Genomic DNA, 25,480 nt, shown 5'->3' on the forward strand with positions numbered 1-25,480 from the left:
ATGGGAGTCTAGGAGAAGTGTGTCCATCTTATGAATGGGTATGTGCCTGAACTCAATTTTATAAACTAATTGTAGTCTCACCCATTGACTTCTAATGACCGGGAATACCACGGGTGTACAAAGTCAAATACCCAACATGTAATGACAATCAAATGTATTTTGTGTGTTCAGATGCCCGGTCATGGAACCTTATGACAGATTAAATGAAGTATATTTTTCAGAGAGAAAACTTGTAATTCGGTCCAATTCAACCAGAAACACAGCAGGGGGGTTAAAGGGAGGTTGTGTGAGTTGGTTTGAACAGTATGGACTTGACATTTGGCCAAGAAGATTTTTGGACATTAAGGCTTTATTTGTTTGGTCTTTGAACACACACACTCTCTCATTACTCCCAAGTAATACCGAATATTGCAAATGCTCTAAGTGTTATGACGGGGTTCTTCCTTGTCAATTGTTTAGATGAAGTTGCCTTTTAAATTGCTCTGCCATTATTATTGTATGAGGTATTATTTGGTTGGGTTACACCTGTGCTGTGACATGTGTTTTATATGATGTCTTATCCTTTCTCTCCACAGGCTACCTAGCAAACAGGCCTCTTCTCCTGATGTTTGTCTGGTGTGGTACTCTTCCATTCGGCAGGGTTAATACCTGCCTGGCGCCAAACAAATCTCTTTACCTCTAACCAATACAACGTTTATTGACAAACAATGAAAGGAAAGGTAAAGTCATTTAACAAGAGCTTCCTGGTGCAAAATTACACAGAAAGATATTTGTTAAAGTGCAAGGAAGGGCATGAGTCTCTAAAATGAGAGGAAGTCAATGAGCTAATGGTCTTCCAATCTTGTCAACCACTAATCACATTTAATGACTGTACAATAATCCAAATCACAAATCACAAAAGCAATGCACCCCCCCCACAAACAAAAATTACACATACATTTTATTTATGGGGTAGAAAAATAGTCATCTACTGCAGTGCATTTATCATGACATTGGTCACCATTTAAACCAATACGTACATTGAGGGAAAAAAGTATTTGATCCCCTGCTGATTTTGTACATTTGCCCACTGACAAAGAAATGATCAGTCTATAATTTTAATGGTAGGTTTATTTGAACAGTGAGAGACAGAATAACAACAAAAAAATCCAGAAAAACACGTCAAAAATGTTATAAATTGATTTGCATTTTAATGAGGGAAATAAGTATTTGACCCCCCCTGCAAAACATGACTTAGTACTTTGTGATTACCAACAAGGGTTTGGCCACCGAGGTCAGACGTTTCTTGTAGTTGGCCACCAGGTTTGCACACATCTCAGGAGGGATTTTTGTCCCACTCCTCTTTGCAAAACTCCAAGTCATTAAGGTTGAGGCTGACGTTTGGCAACTCAAACCTTCAGCTCCCTCCACAGATTTTCTATGGGATTAAGGTCTGGAGACTGGCTAGGCCACTCCAGGACCTTAATGCGCTTCTTCTTGAGCCACTCCTTTGTTGCCTTGGCCGTGTGTTTTGGGTCATTGTCATGCTGGAATACCCATCCACGACCCATTTTCAATGCCCTGGCTGAGGGAAGGAGGTTCTCACCCAAGATTTGACGGTACATGGCCCCGTCCATCATCCCTTTGATGCGGTGAAGTTGTCCTGTCCCCTTAGTAGAAAAACACCCCCTAAGCATAATGTTTCCACCTCCATGTTTGACGGTGAGGATGGTGTTCTTGGGGTCATAGGCAGCATTCCTCCTCCAACCACAGTGAGTTGAGTTGATGCCAAAGAGCTCCATTTTGGTCTCATCTGACCACAACACTTTCACCCAGTTGTCCTCTGAATCATTCAGATGTTCATTGGAAAACTTCAGATGGGCCTGTATATGTGCTTTCTTGAGCAGGGGGACCTTGCGGGCGCTGTAGGATTTCAGTCCTTCATGACGTAGTGTGTTACCAATTGTTTTCTTGGTGACTATGGTCCCAGCTGCCTTGAGATCATTGACAAGATCCTCCCGTGTAGTTCTGGGCTGATTCCTCACCGTTCTCATGATCATTGCAACTCCACAAGGTGAGATCTTGCATGGAGCCCCAGGCCGAGGGAGATTGACAGTTCTTTTGTGTTTCTTCCATTTGCGAAAAATCGCACCAACTGTTGTCACCTTCTCACCAAGCTGCTTGGCGATGGTCTTGTAGCCCATTCCAGCCTTGTGTTCTTTACTTTAATCTTGTCCTTGACATCCTTGGAGAGCTCTTTGGTCTTGGCCACGGTGGAATCTGATTGATTGATTGCTTCTGTGGACAGGTGTCTTTTATACAGGTAACAAACTGAGATTAGGAGCACTCCCTTTAAGAGTGTGCTCCTAATCTCAGCTCGTTACCTGTATAAAAGACACCTGGGAGCCAGAAATCTTTCTGATTGAGAGGGGGTCAAATACTTATTTCCCTCATTAAAATGCAAATCAATTTATAGCATTTTTGACATGCGTTTATCTGGATATTTTTGTTGTTATTCTGTCTCTCACTGTTCAAATAAACCTACAATTAAAATTATAGACTGATCATTTCTTTGTCAGTGGGCAAACGTACAAAATCAGCAGGGGATCAAATACTTTTTTCCCCTCACTGTAGTCCCAGAAATGTTGATTTTATACAAATACTTCTTTACCAATTAAATTCTGTCTACAAAAAGGAAAGCATTGGGGTCATCAACTGTCCATGTTAGGGATGTGGTCAGCGTCAACTGTCCATGTTAGGGTTGTGTTGTGGTCAGCATCAACTGTCCATGTTAGGGTTGTGGTCAGCGTCAACTGTCCATGTTAGGGTTGTGTTGTGGTCAGCATCAACTGTCCATGTTAGGGTTGTGGTCAGCGTCAACTGTCCATGTTAGGGTTGTGTTGTGGTCGGCATCAACTGTCCATGTTAGGGTTGTGGTCAGCGTCAACTGTCCATGTTAGGGTTGCGTTGTGGTCAGCATCAACTGTCCATGTTAGGGATGCGTTGTGGTCGGCATCAACTGTCCATGTTAGGGTTGTGTTGTGGTCGGCATCAACTGTCCATGTTAGGGTTGTGTTGTGGTCAGCGTCAACTGTCCATGTTAGGGTTGTGTTGTGGTCAGCGTCAACTGTCCATGTTAGGGTTGTGTTGTGGTCGGCATCAACTGTCCATGTTAGGGTTGTGGTCAGCGTCAACTGTCCATGTTAGGGTTGTGTTGTGGTCGGCATCAACTGTCCATGTTAGGGTTGTGGTCAGCGTCAACTGTCCATGTTAGGGTTGCGTTGTGGTCAGCATCAACTGTCCATGTTAGGGATGCGTTGTGGTCAGCATCAACTGTCCATGTTAGGGATGCGTTGTGGTCGGCATCAACTGTCCATGTTAGGGATGTGTTGTGGTCAGCATCAACTGTCCATGTTAGGGATGCGTTGTGGTCGGCATCAACTGTCCGCGTTGTGGTCGGCATCAACTGTCCATGTTAGGGTTGCGTTGTGGTCAGCATCAACTGTCCATGTTAGGGTTGTGTTGTGGTCACCGTCAACTGTCCATGTTAGGGTTGCGTTGTGGTCAGCATCAACTGTCCATGTTAGGGTTGTGTTATGGTCACCGTCAACTGTCCATGTTAGGGTTGTGTTGTGGTCAGCGTCAACTGTCCATGTTAGGGTTGTGTTATGGTCACCGTCAACTGTCCATGTTAGGGTTGTGTTGTGGTCACCGTCAACTGTCCATGTTAGGGTTGTGGTCAGCGTCAACTGTCCATGTTAGGGTTGCGGTGTGGTCAGCGTCAACTGTCCATGTTAGGGTTGTGTTGTGGTCACCGTCAACTGTCCATGTTAGGGTTGTGGTCAGCGTCAACTGTCCATGTTAGGGTTGTGTTGTGGTCGGCATCAACTGTCCATGTTAGGGTTGTGGTCAGCGTCAACTGTCCATGTTAGGGTTGTGTTGTGGTCACCGTCAACTGTCCATGTTAGGGTTGTGGTCAGCGTCAACTGTCCATGTTAGGGTTGTGTTGTGGTCGGCATCAACTGTCCATGTTAGGGTTGTGGTCAGCGTCAACTGTCCATGTTAGGGTTGCGTTGTGGTCACCGTCAACTGTCCATGTTAGGGTTGCGTTGTGGTCGGCATCAACTATCCATGTTAGGGTTGTGGTCAGCGTCAACTGTCCATGTTAGGGTTGTGGTCAGCGTCAACTGTCCATGTTAGGGTTGCGTTGTGGTCAGCGTCAACTGTCCATGTTAGGGTTGCGGTGTGGTCAGCAGCGACTGTCCACTGGGTCCAGGGAGAAGATGGTGCCCTCCAGGGTTAGTCCCATATTGAACCCCTCCTTCAGAGAGAGACACACACAGGTCAGTGATCCAACCAGAGACTACAGAAGTCTAGAGCAGTGTGTCCTATACAACAATGAGTAATGCTGTAATTACGGGGCAGTATCCTAGACACATTCTCAATTGAGATTCTCAAGAAACCTTGCTTTTTAATTCAGGTCTACACTTAATCTATGTTATGACAAAAGCAAAATGATGGCTAATTGATAGGAAATTAGCAGGACTGGGAGCAAACATGGTATGCTACAATCATAATGTACTTTGACAGTTGGCCTCTATGTACATAATGGATTTTCATGAGAGATAAATAGAGGCAGACATCAGTGAAAATGTGAACGCATGTTTCATGGGAAAAAAAATATGTGATGGGCATTGTGAAGCATACACATAGGTGAGAGTAAACTAACCGTCGCTGACGCTGCACAGTGAAGAGAGAGAATATGATTATATACTGTCGTTTACAATCTACAGTTAGATTATATATAGTTAGATGAACTGTAGGTTACAATCAACAGTTAGATTATATATAGTTAGATGAACTGTAGGTTACAATCAACAGTTAGATTATATATAGTTAGATGAACTGTAGGTTACAATCTTGTTAGATTCAGCAAAAAAATAAAACGTCCTCACGGTCAACTGGGTTTATTTTCAGCAAACGTAACATGTGTAAATATTTGTATGAACATAACAAGATTCAACAACTGAGACAAACTGAACAAGTTCCACAGACATGTGACTAACAGACATGGAATAATGTGTCCCTGAACAAAGGGGGGGTCAAAATCAAGTCAGTCAGTATCTGGTGGCCACCAGCTGCATTAAGTACTGCAGTGCATCTCCTCCTAATGGACTGCACCAGATTTGCCAGATCTTGCTGTGCGATGTTACCCCACTCTTCCACCAAGGCACCTGCAAGTTCCCGGACATTTCTGGGGGGGAATGGCCCTCACCCTCCAATCCAACAAGTCCCAGAAGTGCTCAATGGGATTGAGATCCGGGCTCTCCGCTGGCCATGGCAGAACACTGACATTCCTGTCTTGCAGGAAATCAGCCATACTGCTTGTTCTGTGTGCGATGGCATTGTCATGCTGGAGGGTCATGTCAGGATGAGCCTGGAGGAAGGGTACCACAAGGGTACCTCCTCCCATATTTGGGAGGAGGATGTCTTCCCTGTAACGCACAGCGTTAAGATTGCCTGCAATGACAACAAGCTCAGTCCGATGATGCTGTGACACACCGCCCCAGACCATGACGGACCCTCCACCTCCAAATCGATCCCGCTCCAGAGTACAGGCCTCGGTGTAATGTTCATTCCTTTGACGATAAACGCAAATCCGACCATCACCCCTGGTCAGACAAAACCGCAACTCGTCAGTGAAGAGCACTTTTTGCCAGTCCTGTCTGGTCCAGTGACGGTGGGTTTGTGCCCATAGGCGACGTTGTTGCCAGTGATGTCTGGTGAGGACCTGCCTTACAACAGGCCTACAAGCCCCCAGTCCAGCCAATCTCAGCCTATTGAGGACAGTCTGAACACTGATGGATGGATTGTGCGTTTCTGGTGTAACTCGGGCAGTTGTTGTTGTTGCCATCCTGTACCTGTCCCGCAGGTGTGATGTTCGGATGTACCGATCCTGTGCAGGTGTTGTTACATGTGGTCTGCCAATGAGAGGACCATCAGCTGTCCGTCCTGCTTAGGCGTCTCACAGTAATGACATTGCAATTTATTGCCCTGGCCACATCTGCAGTCCACATGCCTCCTTGCAGCATTCCTAAGGCACTTTCACACAGATGAGCAGAGACCCAGATGAGCAGAGACCCAGATGAGCAGAGACCCAGATGAGCAGAGACCCAGATGAGCAGAGACCCAGATGAGCAGAGACCCAGATGAGCAGAGACCCTTTAGTGTCCTAGGTTTTCATAGCTGTGACCTTAATTGCGTACCATCTGTAAGCTGTTAGTGTCTTAACGATCATCCACAGGTGCATGTTCATTAATTGTTTATGGTTCATTGAACAATAATGGGAAACAGTGTTTAAACCCTTTACAATGAAGATCTGTGAAGTTATTTGGATTTTTAACAAATTATCTTTGAAAGACAAGGTCTTGAAAAAGGGACGTTTTTTTTTCTCCTGAGTTTATACTTAATATATGTAAAATATTTACTCAGACCATGTAAACAGTATACGGCATTACAATAATGACAAGATGAACATTCAACTCTTATAAAACGGGTCCAGTATAAACTCTGGAAGGGCTGGGTCCCATTCTAAAGGTAGAATCCATGTCGATTGGAACGCAGCCAAAGCATACAGTATTTTACCTTTGATAGACAGCTAATCAGCATAATGGTAGAGCTTTGCTATATTTGTTTAGAGGCAATGCTATTACTTACACCAATGACTGAGCACATAATGCCTGTGTACTTTGACATTATAGGTAATATGCCCCTTTTTAACATAAATATGAGCATGACATGTACTCGCTCTAGAAACACTGCTGTTCCTACAGATGAATGTACACACCTGCATTTCATCCAGTTCAGATTGGACGTCAGGAGGAAAGGACGTGTTGCAGAGGAACGGGTCAAAAGGCTCCGCCCCCAAAATATCTGTTCCTGTTGGAGGGGAGAGATGGAAGGATGAGGGAGGGGAAAATACACAGCAGAGAGGGAAGACAGGAGTTGAATCAGCATACTGTATGTGTGAAATTGTTCATTGAACAACTTGTATGCAGTTGCATAAATACTAATACAACAGTTTATCAATTAATTTCATTACGACATAATGTAAAAAGGAGCATAGTGCGGCAGAGTAGTCACCTCTCTCTCTCAGGAAAACATGTGGAGGAGGTGGAGGAGGGGAAAAGGAGGGAGGAGGAGGAGAGGACCCATTGATGGCATGTTTCCTTGCCATAGGAGACCCTGAGGAGAATGGAACCATGTCGAAAACGTCCGTCGGGGGACGCCTGGATATGGTGCTCCATGCCTGAGGGGGTTGAGGGGGGGGACAACCAAATACAAAGAGGTTGAATGGCAGCTGGATGGCGTACTAAGGCTAAAGTTATAACTACACACACACACACACACACACAGTCCAAAATAAGGGCGTTTCTGTGATTGTATATAACCTCTGTATATGAGGTGAACCATAGAACCCTTTTGCTTCTCTATAGCGCAATTTCTTCTAGCAGTGTTGTAAGGAAAAGCGAGAGAGAAGTAGCTATTTACTCGCGGTCGAGGTAAGCAACCTCCATAATGCTGCGGTAGCCTGGGCTGGGAAGGTTTACTGGGTGGCGGTGTTAGTAGACCAGCGGAGATACTGGAGTCTGGAGAGCTGGCTGGGGTTAGAGCCACAGAGGACATCTCTAGAAAGGAAAGGGCGTTCAGGCTGACACTGTCACCCCAGAACATAGATGAGGGACTCGGCAGCATGTGGGCCTCGTTAGAAGAGTTCAAGTGTAGAAGCTGAGGAGAAATCAGCCAGAGAAAGAAGAAACGGGTAGCGATTTGTTATCACTGATGTCAGGAAGGTAAGGTATTGTTACGGCAGACATTTCTAGAGATTAGTGTGAGACAGAAACTGTTAGATTAGTAGCTAATTTACCGGCGAGCCTTGACAATCTGCCATGTGATCCTCTAGATCTTGAAGTCGTTCTTTTAACTTGGAATTTTCAGTTTCCAGTTCCAGAATCTAAAGTCAACAAACACAAGATCATAATCTAAGAGGTCCCATTTTGTTAGGCCTTTTTCATGCTCTAGTTATGTTTGGATGTGGCACTACATTCCCCATGATTAAATAGTGCACCAGAGAGTTGTGATCAACATTAGTCCACTGTAGAAGGAACACAGACTTACTCTCTTCTGCAGACTGCCGATCTGTTTCCTCATCTCCACGTCTTTCCCGCCAGACTCCAGAAACTTCCTGTACGCCAGGTCAAATGCTCGCCCAATGCTGACGGTGATCTCCTCTGCCTGCAATCCAGTGCATCATGGGTATCCTCAAACATCTAGTGAAAGTACCCTTTGATGTGTTGTACATATATGATGTAGTCCACGATTTTCAGGGGCCTATTTTGCTCTTGGCCGCTATTTTCAGAACTACTAGCTTAAAAAGAAAACCCCTAACACCTCTTTAAACCTGAAACAACTAGCTAGGATGAATTCAATAATGCTACCATTCCACCGTGACCTCATACTATGGACTAACTTCTAATAAATTGACATCTAAGATTCATAGAAGGTTATTATAACCTCTAAAGAATCCATATAAAAACTCATGAAAAACAAACACTAAATTATACTTTTTTTCCTTACACATTTCTCACTGTCGAACACATAACAGATGTGTTTTTTGGTCTCTGGCTCTGTGCAGATGAAGGTGAATATCCTCTTGTCGGTTTTGTCGTCCGCGCAGAAGGATATCCTATGAAGCTGACAGTTGTGCTGTACATCCTATAATGAATGAAGATAAATGAGCTTCATCTAATTCTACTCATAAACTAAATATTAAGACAGAAACCGCTTTAGTAAGGGCTGACTGCTTGGTGAGTTTATTCTTCACAAAACACCCAATGAATCGGGCCTATTATGAGGCCCCCTCACAGTGGACTTACTCTGGTCTTGGGGTCTAATAATTTCACTCCGTAGATGGACACCTGCAGCTCCACCTTCGGTGTTTTGTGTCCCTCTGATTTCTTGATATGCCTTTGGAACTGCAGGATTGAAACGTCAAATCAAAATCTAATTTTATTGGTCACATACACGTGTTTAGCAGATGTTATTGCGGGTGTAGCGCTATAGTGCTTCTAGTTCCGACAGTACAGTAATATCTAACAATTTCACAACCTAACAATACACACAAATCTAAGTAAAGGAATGGAATTAAGAATATATAAATATATGGTCGAGCAATGTCAGAGCGGCATCGGCTAAGATACAGTAGAATAGTATAGAATGCCGAACATGCATATAGGATGAGTAATGCAAGATATGTAAACATTATTAAATTAAAAACATTATTCAAGTGACTAGTGTTCCATTTATTAAAGTGGCCAATGATTTCAAGTCTGGATGTAGGCAGCAGCCTCTGTGCTAGTGATGGCTATTTAACAGTCTGATGGCCTTGAGATGCAGTAGAAGCTGTTTTTTAATGTCTCGGTGCTCACTTTGATGCGCCTGTACTGACCTCGCCTTCTGGATGATAGCGGGGTGAACAGGAAGTGGCTTGGATGGTACGTTATGACATTGACACATCTAAGGTCCTATAAAATCAAAATTGTTTGAGTACTGGGGGAAATTCTTAAGAGCATACCTTCAGCTTTCTCACTGCTATCCTTATGACATCTGTGCCTTTTGGTTGGTCAACCTCTGTTACGCCAAGGAACTGCAACACGATAAAACGGCACATCATTTTCTGTCCAGTAGATGGTGCTATTCCCCTCTGAGCTCAACGCCTGGCGGAAGTTTAATTAGAAGATCCTACCTTGACATTGTACACTATGTGATTCTTGGCCAAAGCCTCTGGGGCTGTCATCCCTCCAGATTTATCTGAAACAAACAAATGAAGGTTAAAACCGTACATACATGTATTGAAATTTGATACAGAAAAAAAGTTACATATTTAAGATTTAAAACATATATACAATTCTTTGCCATCCAAGCCTTAAACAGATACAGAATTAGAACTGAACCGGGTTCATCTTCCCCAGAAAGTGTCTGCAGTATCTATAAGCTAAATAATGAGATAGAAAGTGATGGCACAACAAACAAATAATATTTTTAAAAAAGGTAACAGACAAACCAATGATGCATTTGCTGTGATTGTGTTCATCTTCATTAATGCAACAACAAGAAGAGGAACTAGTGTCTTGTATCAGGAGTTATCTACATGCCATCAACGATGAGGCCTGTGTCTATGTTAACCTTCACATAACAGGTAACGTAACCACAGCAATTTTTAGCATTGGCATTAGACCAGTGGCCCCGCTGAGTTGAGTTCCAACATCAAAGGCTACTGCTCCCCATGTGCTCAAGCCTTCCTTCCACATTCCATACAGAACCATGGAGATTACAGAAAGGTCACAGAGAGAGAGAGAGAGAATACAGATTTTACCTCCATACAGAGGGATACATCAGGTAGTATTAGTGTAACCTCCATACAGAGGGATACATCAGGTAGTATTAGTGTAACCTCCATACAGAGGGATACATCAGGTAGTATTAGTGTAACCTCCATACAGAGGGATACATCAGGTAGTATTAGTGTAACCTCCATACAGAGGGATACATCAGGTAGTATTAGTGTAACCTCCATACAGAGGGATACATCAGGTAGTATTAGTGTAACCTCCATACAGAGGGATACATCAGGTAGTATTAGTGTAACCTCCATACAGAGGGATACATCAGGTAGTATTAGTGTAACCTCCATACAGAGGGATACATCAGGTAGTATTAGTGTAACCTCCATACAGAGGTCAGGTAGTATTGGTGTAACCTCCATATAGAGGTCAGGTAGTATTGGTGTAACCTCCGTATAGAGGTCAGGTAGTATTGGTGTAACCTCCATATAGAGGTCAGGTAGTATTGGTGTAACCTCCATAAAGAGGTCAGGTAGTATTGGTGTAACCTCCATACAGAGGTCAGGTAGTATTGGTGTAACCTCCATACAGAGGTCAGGTAGTATTAGGGTAACCTCCATACAGAGGTCAGGTAGTATTAGTGTAACCTCCATACAGAGGGATACATCAGGTAGTATTAGTGTAAACTCCATACAGAGGTCAGGTAGTATTGGTGTAATCTCCATATAGAGGTCAGGTAGTATTGGTGTAACCTCCATATAGAGGTCAGGTAGTATTGGTGTAACCTCCATACAGAGGTCAGGTGTATTAGTGTAACCTCCATACAGAGGTCAGGTAGTATTAGTGTAACCTCCATACAGAGGTCAGGTAGTATTAGTGTAACCTCCATACAGAGGTCAGGTAGTATTAGTGTAACCTCCATATAGAGGTCAGGTAGTATTAGGGTATTCTCCATATAGAGGTCAGGTAGTATTAGTGTAATCTCCATATAGTGACAACTCAATATTAGGAAGGTGTTCTTAATGTTTTGTACTCAATGTAAATGAACAGATCAGGTAGTATTGGTGTAAGAGAAACACATTCAGTCAGTTGGAAATGTGCTCGTTCTGCCTACTGTAGACACATTGGCACTGATTGTACTGTAAGTTGATCTGTAATATGAATGTAAATTAATATAACAGGGACACAAGAGAGTGAGGTTTGTGGTTCAGATATAAAGAAAACGCATTGTGTTTTTTTCTGGTAGGAAAGCACACAGCCTCATTTTATTCCAACTCTTTCTGGATGGAACAGCCACACCTAATGAATAGTTCTCATGAAAACACTATATATTTTTCATTCACCATGATTAATCACATTCAGTGCCAATGTGTCTCTACAGTTTACGACCAACAGGAAAGGCTATAAAGACGCAGTGTCTCAAATGCGACACGTATGGCCCTATACAGTGCACTCTCTCTGACCAGGGCCCATAGGGGCCCATTTGGAGACCCTCGCTGCATCAGATGGTCTCCATGTAAATATGTCTCTGAGATAGGAGACATCACAAATGACAAAATTAACAATAAAATACAAATAAAGAAAAGTGTGTACATGAAATGGGACTGTGGGAGAGTAACAATGTGTCTACTAACTAATCCTGGAAATACTGTCATCAGTAGAGGCTGCTTTAAGATCCAGTACACACACACACTATTATGGATGTTTAAAAGTAGTAGCAGGAAAGTGAGTGGACATTTGTAGAGTGGGGTTGACAACAGAATAGAATGTGCCTCACAGCATCCTAATGAAATATTCAGACCACCAAACCCAGCTTCTGCTGCGACTGCTAAGTGAGAAACTCTGGTCAGACGTTGGTGGTGAGGTAAAGACGGTGGAGCATCGGAGGCCAGAGGCGGCGTATGTGCACGCATATTAAGAAAGGAGGAAAGTCACTAGTCTAGTAAAACATCAGGTCAGAGACACCTGTATCAGCCCACTGACAGATGTAACCAGCCATGTCTAGAGTTTTTGCAGCTTAGAGAACGCAAGCGAGAACGAGAGATTGTGTCTAGACTTGACAGTTCACGCAGCTTTTGTATTCTGATAATGGAGTTCTGATTATGGAGTTCTGATTATGGAGTTCTGATTATGGAGTTCTGATTATGGAGTTCTGATTATGGAGTTCTGATCATGGAGTTCTGATCATGGTGTTCTGATTATGGAATTCCAAACACGTCATCCGTCTGTCTACATTTAAAATGTGTCCACAGTGTCCATTCCCGCACAATATTCAAAATCAAGTATGCATTCTACAAACGGCGGAATAGGCAAAATATGATAACACCACAACAGCTGATGGCAGTAGCTAACTACTGTAGCTAGCCAGCAAGCTAATAAGGACTGCAAACGAGTTAGAAAAAAATATTTGGCTAGAGTTATGCTAAATATTAGCTAGATGGATACCATTTGAGGCCAGCAAAGAGGTTCCCTACATGCTAGGAACATATTTCTGCCAACATTCTAATGAAACGGTGCCTCTCAGTCCCAAAACACACGTTTTCTGGAGACTTGTGGGAAGAGTGCTGATGACGTCGCCCACGCCATGCGTTTCGGTAGCCTGACTGCATCCAGACTGAGGAGAAATCTGCACACAATGCATCCCTGACCACCTCCTGAAGTGGTCAGACAGAACTGAACACAATCTGACGACAAAGCCACTTTTGTGCGTCTAGAGCCGTCTTCGTATTATGATAGCAGAAGTCACATGTACTGTAAGTGTAAAGTGTAGACACTACTAGAGCGACAGAAAGAGACACTAACGAAGAGATTGAGATAATTGAGACATTTGTTCATCAGGAATTAAATTGACCTGAGTAGGTACAAATTGCCTTTACATTATGTTCTGTAAGTAACACATATATTCCATAAAGAAGTACAACATGAAATGTCTCTACCCACTGGACACAGACCTCATTTCAATGTCAAAGTTTGATTTACATTTGGTTCAGTTGTCAACTAACATGAAATCAAACCCCCCAAAAATCTGATTATTTTTAGGTAAAAAAAAAAAATCCCTTACATTGATTTATTTTTATCCAGTTTTCCACTCTGATTCAACGTCATCACATTAAATTTGATTAAAAATGACATGGAAACAACGTCGATTCAACCAGGTCTTGCCCAGTGGGTAAGTACTTGAGGTCAACATGCTTTCAAAAGACTGTGCTGTTTGTGTATAAGAAACATGGTGTTATTTCAAATGAACTCAATGAATACAGTGAGCTGTTACCTTTTCTCCGGTTGAAAGCTCTGTTCATACTGTGATAGCTTCTATGGTGGTACTGAGACCTGGGCTCTGCAGTGGATCAGGAGCCTGGAGGGAGAAAACACCACCAAGTCAAGGTCAAGGACATTGAGGGGCTGTGGGTTAGGGGATGGCTGGGGAAGGAGAGATCAGCATCCCAAATGGCACCCTATTCAGTGCACTACTGTTGACCTGAGCCCCGTTCCGCTAGCGGAACCCCCCCCCCATATGCATATATTAGCATCTGGGACAGAGTAGGAGGCAGTTCACTCTGTGCACGCTATTCATCCAAAAGTGAAAATGCTGCCCCCTATCCCAAAAAGGTTATTAAGGCACGTGGTCAAAAGCAGGTCAAAACCACGTCAGGAAATAGGGAGCTATTTGAGACACACTCAGAGAGAGACATCCATCTGTATTGGCTTGTCTAGGCTAACTGGTGCAGTGAGAGATCAATGTGAAGCTAAATGACTGGAGACCGGAGCTAGATTGAGGTTTGGTCTGGTGTTGGTAGGTAAAGGAAACAGGAGCTAGATTGACGTTTGGTCTGGTGTTGGTAGGTAAAGGAAACAGGAGCTAGATTGAGGTTTGGTCTGGTGTTGGTAGGTAAAGGAAACAGGAGCTAGATGGAGGTTTGGTCTGGTGTTGGTAGGTAAAGGAAACAGGAGCTAGATTGACGTTTGGTATGGTGTTGGTAGGTAAAGGAAATATGGGTTGGAGACAGAGGACAGGACTATTGTGACCTTCATTCACATGGATGCACCTAGTGGTAAACCCCCCACACACACACAATACATTTCTTTCAATACATTTCTGCTTCTACCAAAAACAATGTTCAGCCTTTAGAATGTATACCTCTATACGATTATCCCTGATCCAATCATTCAAGCCATGCTAAGCTTTAGCCAGCGCTCGACTTAAACAGTCATGCCTTAAACCCAGTCATCCCACAGAAAAGCAACAATATCCCTTTGTTAACACAATTGCAAAAATAAACATGTTGCCTTGAGTAACACTAGTGAACAGTCTGCTTGTGAATGTAGCATATTCCATATCGCCAGACCAGTTCATTTCAGTTCAAACGATTAGGTCAGAGGTTTATCATTTTTCATGATTTCACTTCCCTATATGACAAGTGCATGAGATGTAAACTAGTGAGGCTTGGTGGTGACTCAGCTGAACGGTCTCTCACACCATGGACGTTACCATCAACGTTACCAAAGGTATAACCAAGGCCACTATCATGTTCAGTAGCACTTGTAGGTGGAAAATCCCTATATCAGCCATAAACTCTTGTGTAACTGGAATGTCTTCCTATATTCCTCACCAACTACAGCTTCTTAGCCTGATGGAGCGAAAAGGCTGACATGCTGCAAGTAGCTTGAGTTCTCAACGTACTGCCACGTTCCTCACCTTTTTACTAAGATCGTAGGACGGAGACTTCTGACAGCTGTGGATGTAGGTACAAATGTAGGCTCTTTATTTGAGCCAATTTGATACAGCTGGAAAATAATGCTGCAGCAACATGAAATGTCAATTATAATTAATGCACAATTTTCTAGGGGTTGATACATTTTGTGTAAGGGAAAAATCATGTCTGAAATGTCCAAGTGGAAATTACAAACTCCAGAAGCCTTTTTTAACCTCAAATACACTACAAGTTGAAAATATCCTACAATGCAGGAAAGTTGTCCTGCAACAGGGTGATCAAATTAACAGCCTACATCTGTATGCAGTGGAGACTTTCATAGTTGATATGGTTCCTCCTCCATCTTCTTAGACACAGAGAAAAGTCTTTCCTCCCTGAAACTAAAAACTGTCGCCAACCTCTGAAATGACCTCATTCTTTTATTTAAATGACACTTTAAAAAAATGTCATGGCACAGATAGACAGGTTTAACTACGTCTAATATATGTGTTAAATTAGCTTTGTATAAGCAGCTTTGTTTTGGTCTTGTTGGGACATAATCTAACAGGGTCTGAGATGAAGAATTAATTAAGGGCAACACAGTCGGACTCAAAATCACAACATGTACTTAAGCTCCACAGGCTAGAATCAATGCATGGTCTAACGACAGACACAAAGGAGCCAAAATATTGATTTTGAAAAAGAAAGTCATAGGGTCAAGGGTCAGTTATTGTCATTTCATTCAATGGGTGACATCATCACAGTTCATTGTTCTTGGTGAGACTACACCTCATGTAAAAAATGAATATACTGGCTGTAGCCAAGACATGTCATATTATAGATATTCTTGTCATGAAAAACATGTACAGAAGTTTCAAAAATACATTTATTGCAGATTGAGGGTATTGGGAAGAAATTAATGAACCATCATTACACGTATACAAAGAGGAAACCTCAGAAATCATTGTCATCAATTCAATAACATGTCAGTCATACACTGACAATCCAACACCATATAAACCCATAAAGGATCCATTAAAATGGACTTCCATCATGCACTTCCATTGACAAGTGTCTCAAAGTAGTATTATCCATCCTCTCAAAGCCTTGGAGAGTGAACGACTTTCAATTTACATGCTTTAAATACTTTAATACTTTAAATGTGGCACATGGACTATAACGGAAGTGTAATTAGATTTCCATGGATGCATGGTAACACCAGATAAATCTAAATTGAAAATACTAGACAGGAAGCCATTTTAAAGTTACGAGAAAAAAAAAAGGAGAAAAAAATACGTGACTTCCTTCCTTCAGGAACCTTATTAACCTCTTATTAAATGGTCTTCCTTCCTTCAGGAACCTTATTAACCTCTTATTAAATGGTCTTCCTTCCTTCAGGAACCTTATTAACCTCTTATTAAATCGTCTTCCTCCCTCCAGGAACCTTATTAACCTCTTATTAAATTGTCTTCCTCCCTTCAGGAACCTTATTAACCTCTTATTAAATCGTCTTCCTCCCTTCAGGAACCTTATTAACCTCTTATTAAATCGTCTTCCTCCCTTCAGGAACCTTATCCTCTTATTAAATCGTCTTCCTTCCTTCAGGAACCTTATTAACCTCTTATTAAATCGTCTTCCTCCCTTCAGGAACCTTATTAACCTCTTATTAAATCGTCTTCCTCCCTTCAGGAACCTTATTAACCTCTTATTAAATTGTCTTCCTTCCTTCAGGAACCTTATTAAATGGTCTTCCTCCCTCCAGGAACCTTATTAACCTCTTATTAAATGGTCTTCCTTCCTTCAGGAACCTTATTAACCTCTTATTAAATCGTCTTCCTTCCTTCAGGAACCTTATTAACCTCTTATTAAATCGTCTTCCTTCCTCCAGGAACCTTATTAACCTCTTATTAAATGGTCTTCCTTCCTTCAGGAACCTTATTAAGCTCTTATTAAATCGTCTTCCTCCCTCCAGGAACCTTATTAACCTCTTATTAAATCATCTTCCATTATAGGGATCCATGGATCAAATCTCCATGCTGAACAGGTCATTTACATTTGGGGGAACGTGTTTTGGTGGGAGCTGAGTTTAGTCTGTCCTCACTCAGAATAAAACAGGGCCAGGGTGATTGAGGCCGTCACTGCTTATGGCTGTCACATAGCAACCATTACAGTTAAAAAGAATTGGCCGTACACGGCACCGATGACTGTAAGAAATGTCGAAAGACAATCCTACAAACCCAGGAAGTATAAAACGTGCTATAACATGCATAGTTAGAAAACCCATTGACGGAATCAATTGACATAATTGAAGAGAATTCAAAGACATCGGTTGGTTTTCTCAAATACTTTTCACCCAATTGTTAGTCATCAAGAAGATGTTCTCACATATGCAAGTATCCTAAATTCCACTGGGGTCAAATGTATATTTAGTCTCCCATTGACATCGATGCCTGACTAAGTGAAAATTCAGCTTAGACGGAAGTTAGGATTTAGCCTCTACTGTCTACTCAAATGATGATCCAGACACTTCCTGGAAACGAATGTGGGACCTAGGAAGACAACAACAGTGTGTGTCCATCAGGGACCCATTCCGACTAATGAAGGCTATTAGATTCATAGCTACTCCCAGAGAGGAGGTACTCAGAACCCCCTTAAAGGGGCAATCTGCAATTGGAACAATAACAAAGCCATTATTCAACCACTGTTTCGCTAAAAAGGCTGAGGGAGAGGGCTTCAAACTGCAGACTGCCCCTTTTAACTAACCTATTTTACTGTGCTCATTTATTAGCCAGATTAGAATAGCATTCATACTAATTACTTGGACTGCGTCTCAAACGGCATCCTATTCCTTATATAGTGCACTGCTATTGACCAGAGCCCTATGGGACACAACCTTACTTTAGTCATGCGGAAATTACAAATCCGATTGGCAGCTTCAAGTGCCGGGTGCGAGGCGGCGAGGAGGGTGTTTCAAACACTATGGCCCGTTTTCTTTTCTCTTCTCCTTTCTGATAGGTTATGTGGCAATGGTTGTCATGGGTTGGAGGGGGAAGTGTAGTTCTGTTGTTTTGGGGTGGCGTGTGCCTTTATGCTATGTGAAGTTGAGCAATGTGAAGTTGATTTGAGGCCATGACTGATGTCTGCCGCTCTCAAAGTTCTTGAGCTAGTCGTTTCGTTGCTTTGTAGAGAAGTGTGTGTGTGTGTGTGTGTGAGAGACGACAAGACAAAGCACTCTAGTATAATGAGGCAGGTCTATAAATCTCACTGAGTGATTCCCGGTGAACCGTTTAAGGCTTAAACCCTTTTTAATAATTTCACTCTAATCTTCATGGCTGTTTTTGCATGATAAGGACTTTTACCCACGGAATACCAGACCGAGACATTCATAATGTGACCATATTTTACTGTCAAGCATTGATTTCCTAGGGGAAGTGGTTCTCTCAGAGGCTGAGAAAATACAAGCCCTCGAGGGCAAGGACAGACTAAACTAAGTTTAAAACTATGGTCCTGCTTTTTACTTCCAGTGGATAAGAAAAAGAGAGAAAGAAAGAAAGAGAAGGAGAGAAAGAAAAAAATAAAGAGAACTTTACAAGTTCAGTACTCTCTGAGAAACATTTGTCAAAGCCGAAGATGGCACTGTTAAGACTTATTTTTCTAACCAAGGGAGAACATATCCCAGCTATACCATTACTCTAAGACATACTCAGCTCCTTGGCCTTGGTATTAATGACGCACATACTGTACCGGATTGCAAATAAATAAAGACCTGAATGTCGGATCTTAAATTTGAGACTGTTTGCTAAAGCAGGAACAAAAAAATCCTTCAACAAGAGGAAATGTGAATTATTATGTGGATTATAATTCATGGACATTTTTGTAGGGGTTGATAAATTGAAAGTCTAAAATGTTTAAGTGGAAATTACAAACTTCAGAAGCCTTTTAAAACCTCAAATACACTTAGTTTTAAATGTTATGCATTGGAGCAAAGTTCTCCTTGAAAAGGGTGATCAAATTATGATCCCACATCTGTAGCACATACTGCATGTGACCAATCAGGGAACATGACAGGACTAAAGAATGCTCACTAACTGACACACTCAACAGAGCTCCATTTGGAACAATATTTTATTTTTTATTTTATTTCACCTCTATTTAACCAGGTAGGCTAGTTGAGAACAAGTTCTCATTTACAACTGCGACCTGGCCAAGATAAAGCATAGCAGTGTGAACAGACAACACAGAGTTACACATGGCGGAAACAATATACAAGTCAATAACACAGTAGGGGAAAAAATAAAAAAAGAGAGTATATACATTGTGTGCAAAAGGCATGAGGAGGTAGGTGAATAATTACAATTTAGCAGATGAACACTGGAGTGATAAATGATCAGATGGTCATGTGCAGGTAGAGATACTGGTGTGCAAAAGAGCAGAAAAGTAAATAAATAAAAACAGTATGGGGATGAGGTAGGTAAATTGGGTGGGCTATTTACCGATAGACTATGTACAGCTGCAGTGATCGGTTAGCTGCTCAGATAGCAGATGTCTAAAGTTGGTGAGGGAGCTAAAAGTCTCCAACGATTTTTGCAATTCGTTCCAGTCACAGGCAGCAGAGAACTGGAAGGAAAGGCGGCCAAAGGAGGTGTTGGCTTTAGGGATGATCAGTGAGATATACCTGCTGGAGCGCGTGTTGTTATCATGACCATTGAACTGAGATAAGGCGGAGCTTTACCTAGCATGGACTTGTAGATGACCTTGAGCCAGTGGGTCTGGCGACGAATCTGTAGCAAGGGCCAGCCGACTAGAGCATACAGGTCGCAGTGGTGGGTGGTATAAGGTGTTTTAGTAACAAAACGGATGCCACTGTGATAAACTGCATCCAGTTTGCTGAGTAGAGTATTGTGTTACCTGTCCTTTACACATGCAATACGTTTCCATTTTCATGTAGAAGAACAGGAGTGGTCCTGTACCTTTATGAAATGTTCAGGGAACAACATGTTGTGACGAGAGGAAGATGAATGTACCTTCTTGATTTGGATTTGTGTGTCTGGAACCCACTAGTAGTGTCTGTCACTCATCTATCCTCCCCTCTGACTCATCAGTTCCCTCTCTCCTGTTGAGAGAAAAACAGAGGAAGTATTGATTATCATCCCCATCATGATTACAAAGGATCTTCTCATGGTAACCATACATTATTATAATATGACATCTCTTTATAGCATAAAATATTGGAAGATTATGACTGTTCAAATTGGAAGAACACATTTTTATATTGGACAAGCTAGGCTCTAATAATTTGCATCTATATTGCTCCACGGATTCAAACATGAAGCATAATAGGTTATGCAATATTGGTATATACAGTAGTGTATCATAGTATACTATGGAGTAGAGAGTATAAAGCCCCCTGACATTGTTTATATAACCAATACTGATGGAGTAATGGTATTTTCTCAATTTCTCTCCCAGGGAAAATAACACACATCAAATGCCAGCTGAGATTTGGCTCCTGGAACATTTTCCTTCCATTAGAATATAATGTGCATCACTACAGCAACCTGACAGCCCACACTACAACATAAATGGCTTAACCTTTTCCCCTTATAGATATTCAACCAATGAACATACAGAACCAAAAATAGGACAGAACTTGAAGATGGGAGGGAGAAAGATTTTTCTTTAAAGGAGAGGAAGAGAGAACAAGAAAGAAAGAAAAAGAGAGAAAGAGAAAAAGAGAAAGCGAAAGAGGACGAGGTTGAGGGAAAGCGGCTATAGGGAACATATGGCCCCCCTACAGGATCTATAATATGGCACGTTGCCCATTTCAAAGACAAAACTCTCAGAAACATATAACGGTGCTTATCCACACAGTATAAATGATACGTCCACAATGTCCCTTAGGACACGTCTCAGTAATGTGAAAACAGGGCTGGTGTTCATATCATCTTCTGACAGGACACTTGACAGTTATTTGCCATGACAAGCTTAAAAGACGAAAACAGGCTAAGGCTCACTATCCCCTTCTCCTGACATACCCATCCTTTAGCTTGTGTTTGATGGAAGATACATTAGACATTTCTCATAGCTGTATACATTCTAACACTCTTAATGGAGCGTATGGTTTTTAAGGCAGTGAGAAATGATTTGTGTGTCCATTCGATCAATCAGGCAGCAATGTAAATTAACAGGGTTGCACTGTGGAGAGAGAAATGACTGGCTCCATCTTCGTTTCTTCTTTATGTGTATTCTACAGCACCTTCTACATGGGAGGAATCTGATCCAGAAACCTGTTGTCCTGGAGCACATTCTACATGAGAGGGAATCTGATCCAGAAACCTATTGTCCTGGAGCACATTCTACATGAGAGGGAATCTGATCCAGAAACCTATTGTCCTGGAGCACATTCTACATGAGAGGGAATCTGATCCAGAAACCTGTTGTCCTGGAGCACATTCTACATGGGAGGAATCTGATCCAGAAACCTGTTGTCCTGGAGCACATTCTACATGGGAGGGAATCTGATCCAGAAACCTGTTGTCCTGGAGCACATTCTACATGGGAGGGAATCTGATCCAGAAACCTGTTGTCCTGGAGCACATTCTACATGGGAGGAATCTGATCCAGAAACCTGTTGCCCTGGAGCACATTCTACATGGGAGGAATCTGATCCAGAAACCTGTTGCCCTGGAGCACATTCTACATGGGAGGAATCTGATCCAGAAACCTGTTGCCCTGGAGCACATTCTACATGGGAGGAATCTGATCCAGAAACCTGTTGTCCTGGAGCACATTCTACATGGGAGGAATCTGATCCAGAAACCTGTTGCCCTGGAGCACATTCTACATGGGAGGAATCTGATCCAGAAACCTGTTGCCCTGGAGCACATTCTACATGGGAGGAATCTGATCCAGAAACCTGTTGCCCTGGAGCACATTCTACATGGGAGGAATCTGATCCAGAAACCTGTTGCCCTGGAGCACATTCTACATGGGAGGAATCTGATCCAGAAACCTGTTGCCCTGGAGCACATTCTACATGGGAGGAATCTGATCCAGAAACCTGTTGCCCTGGAGCACATTCTACATGGGAGGAATCTGATCCAGAAACCTGTTGTCCTGGAGCACATTCTACATGGGAGGAATCTGATCCAGAAACCTGTTGTCCTGGAGCACATTCTACATGGGAGGAATCTGATCCAGAAACCTGTTGTCCTGGAGCACATTCTACATGGGAGGAATCTGATCCAGAAACCTGTTGTCCTGGAGCACATTCTACACGAGAGGGAATCTGATCCAGAAACCTGTTGTCCTGGAGCACATTCTACATGGGAGGAATCTGATCCAGAAACCTGTTGTCCTGGAGCACATTCTACATGGGAGGAATCCGATTCAGAAACCTGTTGTCCTGGTTAAGCAATGTCTCTGTTGATGTTGTTTAAAAGTATAAATCACTCAGTCGAATAAATATGATATAATAGAACAGCAGTCTGTGTAAGTGTGTCTGTGTATGGGTTGGATGTGTAGTGCGAGGTCAAATAGTCTCTACGGTGCAGGTCTGTGCAGGCAGACAGCTAGGATTATCTGTTCAGCAGTCTGATGGCCTGGTGGTAGAAGCTAGAGGTCGACCGATTAATCGGAATGGCCGATTAATTAGGGCCGATTTCAAGTTTTCATAACAATCGGAAATCAGTATTTTTGGGCGACGATTTGCCAATTGTATATTTTTTTTTACACCTTTATTTAATATTTATTTAACTGGGCAAGTCAGTTAAGAACATTCTTATTTTCAAGGAAGGCCTAGAAACGGTGGGTTAACTGCCTCGTTCAGTGGCAGAACGACAGATTTTCACCTTGTCAGCTCGGGGGATCCAATCTTGCAACCTTACAGTTAACTAGTCCAACGCAATAACGACCTGCCTCTCTCTCGTTGCACTCCACAAGGAGACTGCTTGTTACGCAAATGCAGTAAGCCAAGGTAAGTTGCTAGCTAGCATTAAACTTATCTTATAAAAAAAATCACTAGTTAATTACACACATGGTTGATGATATTACTAGATATTATCTAGCGTGTCCTGCGTTGCATATAATCTGACTGAGCATACAAGCATACAAGTATCTAAGTATCTGACTGAGCGGTGGTAGGCAGAAGCAGGGGCGTAAACATTCATTCAAACAGCACGTTTTGCCAGCTGCTCTTCGTTGTGCGTCAAGCATCGCGCTGTTTACGACTTCAAGTCTATCAACTCCCGAGATGAGGCTGGTGTAACCGAAGTGAAATGGCTGGCTAGTTAGCGCACGCTACTCGCTCTGAGCCTTGGGGTGGTTGTTTCCCTTGCTCTGCATGGGTAACGCTGCTTCGATGTGGTGGCTGTTGTCGTTATGTTGCTGGTTCGAGCCCAGGGAGGAGCGAGGAGAGGGACGGAAGCTATACTGTTACACTGGCAATACTAAAGTGACTATAAGAACATCCAATAGTCAAAGGTTAATGAAATACAAATGGTATAGAGGGAAATAGTCCTATAATTCCTATAATAACTACAACCTAAAACTTATTACCTGGGAATATTGAAGACTCATGTTAAAAGGAACCACCAGCTTTCATATGTTCTCATGTTCTGAGCAAGGAACTAGCTTTCTTACATAGCACATATTGCACTTTTACGTTCTTCTCCAACACTTTGTTTTTGCATTATTTAAACCAAATTGAACAGGTTTCATTATTTGGAGCACGCGCTCCAGCAGGCGTATCTCACTGATCATCCCTAAAGCCAACACCTCATTTGGCCACCTTTCCTTCCAGTTCTCTGCTGCCTGTGACTGGAACAAATTGGAGTTGGAGACTTTTATCTCCCTCACCAACTTCAAACATCTGCTATCTGAGCAGCTAACCGATCGCTGCAGCTGTACATAGTCCATCGGTAAATAGCCAACCCAATTTACCTACCTCATCCCCATACTGTTTATATTTCTTTACTTCTCTGCTCTTTTGCACACCAGTATCTCTACCTGCACATGACCATCTGATCACTTATCACTCCAGTGTTAATCTGCTAAATTGTAATTATTCACCTACCTCCTCATGCCTTTTGCACACAATGTATATAGACTATTTTTTTTCTTTCTACTGTGTTATTGACTTGTTAATTGTTTACTCCATGTGTAACTCTGTGTTGTTGTCTGTTCACACTGCTATGCTTTATCTTGGCCAAGTCGCAGTTGTAAATGAGAACTTGTTCTCAACTAGCCTACCTGGTTAAATAAAGGTGAAATTGAAAAATCATAATCGGTCGACCTCTAGTAGAAGCTGTCGTATCAGAGCCTCATCCACTCTCCCTCACACTTCAACATGGACCAGAACACTCCAGGCCCTGTGAATACCTGTATTGGTTTCCCTGTGCTGCATCTCTGAAAACAACAGCTCAGCACAGAGGACATTGGAGATCTAATTTTTCCAATTGAGACAACCCCTATCCCTGTTAAGACTGATCTGCAGTCCTCTGTCTGGAGTAGATAAGTCTGTGCCATCCCCCAAAGCCCTCCCTGTGGCCAGTACCATGTAACCTACCCAGCCAGGCCCGCTCCTTGTACCCAGTCAACCCCCTTAGGGGACTCGTGGAAACACACCCAGCCAGGCCCTCTCCCTATAGCCAGTCAACCCCCTTAGGGGACTCGTGGAAACACACCCAGCCAGGCCCTCTCCCTATAGCCAGTCAACCCCCTCAGGGGATCCCTGGAAACATACTCAGACAGACCCTCTCTTTGCACCTTCTAACACACAAGTCTCTCATTTAAAATGACAAAACTGTCTATTTCTTGACAGATGAATAGTTCTGGACAGAAAATTCCCTTTTAATAAATGTAATTGGATGGTGCAAGTCAGAGAAAAACTTTAGGTACACTTCTGTATGACAAATAGTGTTTTGCCTGAGCCATTCTAGACATAACTGATCGATTACCCATGTCAACCTGATGACAGTCAAGATAAGTTGAAGCAGAGACTTTAAGGGAACAAATACCGCTTCAAAATACCTAACATTGAACCTGCAGGCAGAGTATTTACAGACTGACAGGAAAAGAGAATAGTTGTTTATTTTACAGAGTGTGTGAGTAATATGGGTTTACCCCCTGGCCCAGCTCAACCCTAAACCTAGCTTCATGTCCACACCCCAGCTCAACCCCAAACCTAGCTTCATGTCCACCCCCTGGCCCAGCTCAACCCTAAACCTAACTTCATGTCCACCCCCTGGCCCAGCTCAACCCTAAACCTAGCTTCATGTCCACACCCTGGTTCAACCCTAAACCTAGCTTCATGTCCACACCCTGGTTCAACCCTAAACCTAGCTTCATGTCCAAGCCCCAGCTCAACCCTAAACCTAGCTTCATGTCCACACCCCAGCTCAACCCTAA

At 42.6% G+C, this 25,480-nt stretch overlaps 1 protein-coding gene across 6 annotated transcripts in view; it reads right to left on the reverse strand.

The window, feature by feature from the left end:
- Positions 1-839: 839 nt before the first annotated feature.
- The window catches only part of LOC110495636 (PTB domain-containing engulfment adapter protein 1), a 39,952-nt gene continuing 15,311 nt past the window's right edge, over positions 840-25,480 (reverse strand). Inside the window, exons 2-13 of one of the 6 annotated variants that reach the window (XM_090207634.1) lie at positions 20,098-20,186; positions 13,654-13,737; positions 9,785-9,849; positions 9,614-9,685; positions 8,916-9,014; positions 8,617-8,754; positions 8,158-8,274; positions 7,907-7,993; positions 7,531-7,767; positions 7,123-7,288; positions 6,827-6,918; positions 840-4,300 (exon numbers count right to left, since the gene is read on the reverse strand). In XM_090207634.1, the coding sequence (XP_090063760.1) occupies positions 4,229-4,300; positions 6,827-6,918; positions 7,123-7,288; positions 7,531-7,767; positions 7,907-7,993; positions 8,158-8,274; positions 8,617-8,754; positions 8,916-9,014; positions 9,614-9,685; positions 9,785-9,849; positions 13,654-13,681 (1,173 nt within the window). In that variant the 5' untranslated portion in view covers positions 13,682-13,737; positions 20,098-20,186 and the 3' untranslated portion in view covers positions 840-4,228. Of the gene's footprint in view, positions 4,301-6,826; positions 6,919-7,122; positions 7,289-7,530; positions 7,768-7,906; positions 7,994-8,157; positions 8,275-8,616; positions 8,755-8,915; positions 9,015-9,613; positions 9,686-9,784; positions 9,850-13,653; positions 13,738-19,805; positions 20,187-25,480 lie in introns of all 6 variants that reach the window. The other 5 variants (XM_090207635.1, XM_090207637.1, XM_090207638.1 and 2 more) reach the window with 5 other exon arrangements.

The sequence above is a fragment of the Oncorhynchus mykiss genome, chromosome 18 (genome assembly GCF_057628025.1).
Source record: "Oncorhynchus mykiss isolate SJ-2025 chromosome 18, ASM5762802v1, whole genome shotgun sequence".
NCBI classification, from domain to species: domain Eukaryota; kingdom Metazoa; phylum Chordata; class Actinopteri; order Salmoniformes; family Salmonidae; genus Oncorhynchus; species Oncorhynchus mykiss.